Raw genomic sequence first — 8,196 nt, 5'->3', positions numbered from 1 at the left:
TTTGTAAACTGTTTTTATTTTTTATTTTATTTTTTTAATGTTTTTTTTATCCCACGATTTTTGCAACCCATTTTTCTCACCCGGTGACTACCTAACCTGTAGTCCTGGTTTCCGCTCTCCCCCTGCCGCGCCAGGGGACATTGGGGAGCACGCGGCTGGCTAGTAGTATAGAAACCAGGACTACTGCATGTTTTTGTGTGAGGGCCTATGCCCAAGGAGACACAGGGAGAACATGCAAACTCACCACAGAAAGGCCCTATCGCCAACCCCACCTAGGGTGTGGGTGCTGATGACGCGGGTGGAGGAACACGCCCCCAGCGCCCACAGCTTCCCCCGGCGGGAATCAAACCCAGGACCTTCCAACTGTGAGGCGAAGTGCTAACCACTGCACCACCGTGCCCCTTTGTAAACTGTTTTAACTTGTTTTCAAATGTTTGTAATGTCTATCTAATGCCGTTTTTAATGTTGAATCTACACGGTCCACATAACTTTATCCAATATGTCCAAGGCATCACTCACCCCAAGGTGTCAATTGTCCCCTGACAACATTTTCATGCTTTTTGGCACTCCATAGCAGTGGTTCTCAACGGGAGCGTGTCGATATTAAGACATAAAATTAGTTCGACGTTCCATTTGATCGACGCGGGTGAATGTTAACCTGGTGAATTGCAAACCTGCCGACGCTGGTGAATACTAACCTGGTGAATGTTAACAACCACTATGCCTAAACCTAACCCAAACCTCAGTAAAACTATGCCTAACCCTAACCCTTAGTCGAACTAATGACACGTAGAAATAGCAAGAATTCCCCGTTCTCAAACTATGGGTCGGGACCCCCAGGTGGGTCTCCACAGGATTTTTTGGTGGGGGTCCCCAGATGACAGAAGAGTGACAGTCTAAGGACTATACTATAAAAACTAGTCAAAGATACTGTAGGTCAAATTGTCAAATGATATAAAAAAGGTGCAAAGATTGTGAAAATAGCCGATCTACAAGCTCACAACACCTTGCAACGCAAGTGAGCTTGTAGAACGGCTAATTTCACAATATTTATCTGTGGAACCGAGTCAAACTAAATGTAATGCCTCAACTCCTACAAAGTGCTTGTCAGCGTGGGGGGGGGGGGGGGCATATGATTATTTTGGGCGGTCACGGCCTGAAAGGGTTGAGAACAACTGCTCCATTATAGCACATGATCAGACAAGTATTCCAAACTCACCTTCATTTTGGCCACACTGCCATCTGTTGATGACAGGAAAGCGCTCAGCTGAGTGTCCCAGTTCATTCTAGAGCTGAATAATAAAAGACATGTAGAGCGGAGTGATCTGTTAAGTGGGCCCAACTTTTGACCTTTGCCTTGCTCTGTACTTTATAACAGCATCATACTGTGCTGCCTCTAGCTTCGACCTTGCATTAGGAATCATTGGAAAACTGATACAGTAACTCGAGAGGGGCTTTTGCGCCTGCCGCCAGGTGAAGAAACAAACCAGCTGAGATCTTTGACACTACTTTTACAGATTAAATTTTAACAAGTCTGCCTGCTGCTTTATTTACTATCACTCATCATCGGCGGAATGAAAAAAGTGGAAGGGAAGTGGAAATTAGTCAATCAATCTAACCCATGATGCTATGAGGAGCAGAGCAGTGGGCACTGAACAAAAGTGTCTTGCTCAGGCAGTCTGGTAGTCAAGGACACTTGAAGCTTTGCCAGGAGGATCAAACCCACTGATATTACCTTGCGGTCCCCCATGGCCGCTCCAGACTCCCAATAAGACATCTACAGTACCTACCCAATGTCACTCCTAATCTAACCATTATAAAGCTAAGTCACTACAACCACAAAGGTGTTTTATGTTATCATATATCATCATATATATAACTTCTTCCCTGGCTCTGATATATTACATTAATTAATGACATACTTGAATTACATGTATGTATGTGCCATTCAGTGCTGTAAAGTGTAAAGTAACTAAGTACATGTACTTACTGTATAGTACAATTTCTAGGTATTATTTTTTTTACTTTACTTGATTTTCTATAGCCTACTTTTACTTCTACTCCACTATATCTCAGAGGCAAATACTGTACTTTTACAGAATTACAATTAGTTGAAAACTTTAGTTATAGTTACTTTGTAGATTTCTATATTGCAGTATTTATACTTTGACAATGTGAGTACTTTTCCCACCACCGTAGGCTATGTGCCATTCTGCTACTTCTTCCCTCAAATTATAAAATCCCCCTTCTTTCTCCCCCTCCATTCTACTGTACCGTACCGTACGTTACCTAAGATCTGTACTTGCATTAAACACACTGATTTCAAAATAGCTAGTGAGCTAACATGCATGGTCTGTTTCTTTAATAATCTGCAATCTGCTCTGCACATAAGGCTAGAAGACTATCAGGGATCGAATCACAAGGTTTTTTAATAATACGAAAACAGAATGGTGACTCGGGTACTAATGTAGTAAATGTTTGTATTTAAATGCATGGGGGGAAAATCCAGGGTAAGTAAATAATAAAAATAATAATAACATACTCTACTCACCGTGCTGCGATCTACTTTTAAACCCAGGAGCACGTAACAACGTAATTACGTGAGACGCCGGTGTGCTGGGAGTTTTGGGTAATGTAGTTTATGGTGTGCTGGTCACTTTGGTCTGGTCACGTGCAGTGGTGGTGGGGAAGATAATAATAAGGTAAGATAATATAATATCTAAGATATTATTATATAGTCGTAGTATCCTCAGTTATAACTTATACGTTAACGCAGTGAGTGGGTTTAGAAACAATTACAGAAATGACTGAAGAAAATTCATGCGCCAATGCCGTACAAGACTCCATTCCCCACAATCCAACGCTGTGTTGTGTTCATGTGTTGACGTTCAGCAATGGCGTCGTCCGGTGGCAATCCAGTTACTCCTGTCTCTGGCAATGTGGAAAGTGCGATGGGGTCGTTAAAAGACTCTCTATCAAAGCTTGGATTTGAAGCGTATCCTCTTAAGGTACGGTTGTACACTTTTTAACTACACTAGCCTTGGCCCTGGCCTTAATTGGGCCATAGCCCTGTTTCAGGGCTAGAGACTAACATTGTTTTGATCGATTCTGACACGTGTATGTGTGTCAGTCTTGGACCACTCCCCCAAATATCAGTCCATGCATGATGCATGTACAGAAATAAAGATGTTAACAGATGTTAACCGTCACATCGGGCCCTTTGTATTCCGTATTGTTCAATAAATATGTGTTTTAATCCCGCCTGTGCTCAAATATTACAATTTCCTAGTTTCCATTGAGTGCAATGCATGGTGTAAATGCCGTCCTTCACCTGCTACAACAGCGCCACGCTGTGGAATACTGTGTAATTTGAACACTGTCAGAGTTACAGACTTGTATGGGTCAATTAATTTAGACCCGCTTAACCACGGCCACAGCTAGAGTGCCTGAGAACCATGAAGTAAAGCACATCTTTATTCAACATGGAACAGAACACAAGGGAACAGTGCAACGGATAACATCCGTTGCTTTAGGGCAGTGGTTTTCATATCTAGGTCTGATTGATTGATTGATTGATTGATTGATTGAAGACTTTATTAGACGTTTGCATAGGAAAGGGTACATGACAGTACAGTTCACTGGTACAAGGTTAACTAAAAGGATGAACACCACAAGAAAGCTTTTGGGCTTGTTTCAATTGGATTCCTTTTTTTACTCAATATCATCAAAAACAACAAAATACAAAATAAATTGTATTTACAGTAGAAAGGTCAGGGGGAGGTAGAATTTGGAGATGTTGTCCGAGACTGCCTTAGATACATAAATGTCATGACTCAATTTATTAAACAATTAAAATAGTATTTACACAAGTGTAAAACGAATTAATCGAACCATTCCTGCATCTCACTTAATCTTTTGCCTGTTTGCCACAGATCGGCTGGTACAACTCAGTCCTGCCCCCGTCTCTCCATCTTCCCTACTCAGATGACACTCTTGCTGTGGTGGTGCTCAGCACTCCTGACATGTTTGAGCAAGCCTTCCTGCCCTTCATGGAAAGCGTCGGTTGCCAGGGTGTGTCTGACCCCATAGACCAATGTGTCAAACACTACATCAACTCTGCTGTCTTGCAGGTAATGTGTAAGTGTGTGTGCGTGTGTGTGTGTGTGTGTGTGTGTGTGTGTGTGTGTGTGTGTGTGTGTGTGTGTGTGTGTGTGTGTGTGTGTGTGTGTGTGTGTGTGTGTGTGTGTGTGTGTGTGTGTGTGCGTGCGTGCGTGCGTGCGTGCGTGCGTGCGTGCGTGCGTGTGTGCATACAGTACGTGTGAGTGTGTATACATGCATACTTACTTTGACATAGATAGTGAGTAATGTGTTTAACCTTTTCCTCATTTGTAGTGTTTTCCAGATCAGAAGGTGGATGTGAGTTATGACTATGAGATGCTGCCCAGTAGAAAACCTAAGTTCTTGGCCCAGACTGCTGCCCATGTGTCTGGAGCTGCCTTCTACTACCAACAGACTGACGTGACTGACCACCCATGGGGGAAGAAGGTAAGAAGAGCTGCTCAGTGAGATGCCCCATGCAGAGTTTCTTTCTCTGTCCTGAAGTGTACTGTGCTGTATATAGGTGGCTCTGGGTCAATGGATCTTATACAGGTGCTTTGCAACTTTGTCTCCCTTCCACAGAAGATGTTTGGCGTGTGTGTGCATCCTAAATTCGGTGGCTGGTTTGCCATCAGATCTCTGCTGGTGTTTGGAGGTGTGGCGTTGGGCTCTGAACTAGTAGTACAGCCTCCTCCTCCTGACTGTGTGCCTTCCAGAGAAGCCAGGATACAGCTGCTAGAGGACTTTAACCTCCGCTGGCAGGTACTGGTACTGGGGCGAAAGTTGTATAAGATTCCAAGGGTAGTGGGCTGACAGGCCTGCATAGCTACCATGGTGTATAGATTACAGATCAATCTCAAAGAATTTGAAAAGTTAATTATTTTCCGCAATTTACAATTTACTTTCATATATCTAGATACATTGCGCATGCAGTGAAATAATTTGTTTTAATTTAGATTTTTATGGCATACATTTCATGAAAATCTAAAATACAAATCTCAATATGACAATATTGCTCGAGAGTCGAGACCACTCAAAACCGGATTTATAACACAGAAATGCCAACCTTCTGAAGTCAGAGTTAGTTGAAGTCCAGTGTGTCCACATGATTTGGGGTGTTATGGCATCTGCTGCTTTTTTACACAATATTCAAATATTTTAGATTGATCTGTATATATTGTCACATATTAGGTCTACATGCCACAAATTATGAAATGTTGGAAAAACGTTTCAATGGGGAAAACTGTGATTGTTCCATCGGTTACTACCAGAGTTGCCGTGGTCTTGGGTCGCGCGCCCCCGACGACCCATACCTTTTCTGAGCTGAGGTCTCGCAACAGGGTGTTTTAACAAAGAAACGAGCCTATATCCATATCAATAGACCTGTATAGTAGGTGTTGAACGACCTTCGCGGGACGTCTCTAGAAGAGCAACCCCCCAAACATTGAATCAGCACTGCAACACTGGTTACTACTACACCTAAGCAGTGTACAACCACAATTATTTTGAGTACCTGACTGTAAATGATTTGGCAGAATCAACATGTAACTTAAACTACTGTGTAATTTTCTTTCTTTAGGACTGGGCGTACAGAAACATTGTTCCCCCAACCCGGACATACTCCCAGAAACAGATGGACTACTTTGCCACTCCTCCTCCACAGCGATCCGCTCTCCTCAGGTCCTGGGGCTTCCTACAAGGGAAAGATAGTCAACTAGTACTAGACACCCTCTGTGAACAACAGCTCTTGGTGAATGGACATGGGTGATGGAAACTGACAATGGACGTAATGGAGACTCTACGGACACATAGGATGAAATCGATGGTCTCGTCAGCCAGCTGCTAGCAAACCGATCTGACAAATCAGTGCATTTTTAACTAATATCTTTTCATCTCAAAATGGTACAGTATATGCAGGACAGTATAACAATACACAGTCTAAAATAAATGCACAATATAAATACAGAGGGGTAGTAGGAAAATATACAGGCATAAGTAACAGTAATACATAGGTATATATAAACAACAGCAACAATCCAGAAATAAATTGCTGTTATGATTGTATAGCATAGAGAATATAATTATAACTAGAAGGATGCAATTTTGGGAAATTACAAGTGTGGTTGCCTATACATTGTGATGTCACGTGAAGCTTGACCAATCCTGACTGACCATGATTGGACATTATATTGTCCAATCAGAAAGGGGACAGAAAAGTCCATTGAACTCAATGGACTTGGAGTTTTGTTACAGAAAAGCTTACTCTCTAGACTAGATGAAATAAAGATGGACAAGAACAATAGTTTGCTTATAGTCAAACCACACTAATTATAAACTAGTTATATCGTTAATTATGTGATATCTATCAATCGATCGGCAGATAAACACACACAAACTAACATGGCGCCATCGCCATCGATTCGTCCATTTATCATGTTATGTATTTGGAAAAGTTGCCTGGTGGCACAGCCAGTTAGTGCACTGACTGAATGAGTCACAAGGACCCCAGGCTGAATGTGACTCCCAACATCATGCCTTGTATGTCTCCTCTCTGCCCTCAGTTTGCTGTCTCTCTCCCTCTCTACACCAGAGCTGCAACCAGGATTTCTAAATAGGAACTGCACCTCAGGACAGCCAAATCCCCAGGAAAAAAATACAGAGGACATGATCTTGGTGTCCTCAATGGTAGCTACGACCATGCTCTTCTACACACACCACTACTATCTAAACCAGTGGTCCGGGGACCACCTGTGGTCCTTGAAGGGATTGATTCCAGGTGGTCCCCAGCTAAATGATGGAGAGTTGGTAACCAAATGGACCCTTATAGATCTTTAACTCTTGAGAGCGTAATAATGGACCCTTACTGGTCCATTATTGTTAAACATCTGCATTACTCATTTTACGAGAAGTCTACACAATTAGAGTATGTAGAAGAGTTGTTATTATAATTTTGTAGTCAACATTTGCCTGTTATCTCTCCTATGGTACCACATCAATACAGCATGGAATTGTGGACAAAATCTTACCCAACGATAACAAGATATTATTTTTGTTTTGGGTCTCATCAAATGGTGGTCCATGGCTCAAATGCCGAATAAATAATGGTCCTTGACATGAAAAAGGTTGAAAACCAATGATGTAAACTTTTCCAAATATATAACATGACTACTGATACATATAATTAGAATAATACATACTCCCAAGTTGACTGGCAGCTAGCTTCCTAGAACACAAGTCTGTTCTTTGCGTTTGTGAATAGTTATACTGCCTGGATGTCCATGGAAAAACTCCCATGGGAGTACAGGTCCTCTGGGCTGGGCTGCGGATCTCTTATACGTACACAGCGACCACCTGAAACCGGACTCACGAGGTACATATGAATGCTTAAAGTTGGAGAGTGATCTTGTCATCATATAGCTGTACATTTGAAAAGCCAATATTGATGTAGACTCACAGTGAGACATTCAGTGAGTGTTTTGTGTTGTTGGTGACATTATGCCTTAAAATTGTTTGCTGTGGTTCTTTAAAATGCCTTATCTTATTTACTAAACCATAGAAAGTTGGTCTCTCTTTTGATGTGTAGTGTTGTAAGATAAATAAATAGTAATATATTTTGGTATAGGTAAGATCTACCGGTATGTGTTTATTCTGTGCCAAGCATAGAATCAAATTCACTTCATGATTTGTTTAATTTATTGGCTGGGAGAGGTTTACTTCAGTTCTTAATATTGAAATCTCTGTTTGAAATTAAAACAAATTATATGAATCTTATCTGTGGAGAGCTTAGCAGCAGTCATCTCTTCTCATTATTCAAGCTAGTCATTAAATTCTTGCTAAAAGCCAACCCGAGCAAGGCTGTCCCTGTAGTGTACTGAGTTACAGACAGAGCCACAAACCCTAGAAGCTAATGTCCTCTTGCTGGCTCTTCTCTGTGTGGTAATTGAAAAGTGAAAACACTTTCCTGCTGTTATAAATGAATCTAGACCCAAGTGTATAGATAGGTTACCTATAAATATATGCACAAACCCAACACTGGAAAAGTTGGGACAGGACGGAAAATGAAAATAAATAAAGCTGTGGTATATTCTTTGACTTGTA

The 8,196-nt window shown here is 41.6% G+C and overlaps 2 protein-coding genes across 2 annotated transcripts in view; both read left to right on the top strand.

Moving 5' to 3' along the window:
* The window catches only part of LOC308292628 (E3 ubiquitin-protein ligase RNF170), a 484,996-nt gene that overhangs the window by 154,212 nt on the left and 322,588 nt on the right, over positions 1-8,196 (top strand). The gene's annotated exons all lie outside the window — the stretch shown is intronic.
* Positions 2,899-8,104, top strand: mmachc (metabolism of cobalamin associated C). The gene is made up of 5 exons (XM_080725537.1): positions 2,899-3,008; positions 3,933-4,130; positions 4,393-4,545; positions 4,681-4,860; positions 5,678-8,104. The coding sequence occupies exons 1-5, from the start codon at positions 2,952-2,954 to the stop codon at positions 5,864-5,866; spliced, it is 777 nt and encodes a 258-aa protein (XP_080581663.1). The 5' UTR covers positions 2,899-2,951; the 3' UTR covers positions 5,867-8,104.

This window comes from Nannobrachium achirus (assembly GCF_963921795.1).
Source record: "Nannobrachium achirus genome assembly, chromosome: 1".
NCBI lineage: Eukaryota > Metazoa > Chordata > Actinopteri > Myctophiformes > Myctophidae > Nannobrachium > Nannobrachium achirus.
The sequence above is the reverse complement of the archived record's forward strand: the minus strand, read 5'-3'. Positions and strand labels throughout refer to the sequence as shown.

Excerpts from the sequence above, each read along its gene's own strand:
- mmachc (XM_080725537.1), top strand. The coding sequence starts at position 2,952 with ATGGGGTCGTTAAAAGACTCTCTATCAAAGCTTGGATTTGAAGCGTAT. Across the intron at positions 4,131-4,392 it reads TCAACTCTGCTGTCTTGCAG|TGTTTTCCAGATCAGAAGGT; the intron begins GTAATGTGTAAG and ends CCTCATTTGTAG. Across the intron at positions 4,546-4,680 it reads ACCACCCATGGGGGAAGAAG|AAGATGTTTGGCGTGTGTGT; the intron begins GTAAGAAGAGCT and ends TCCCTTCCACAG.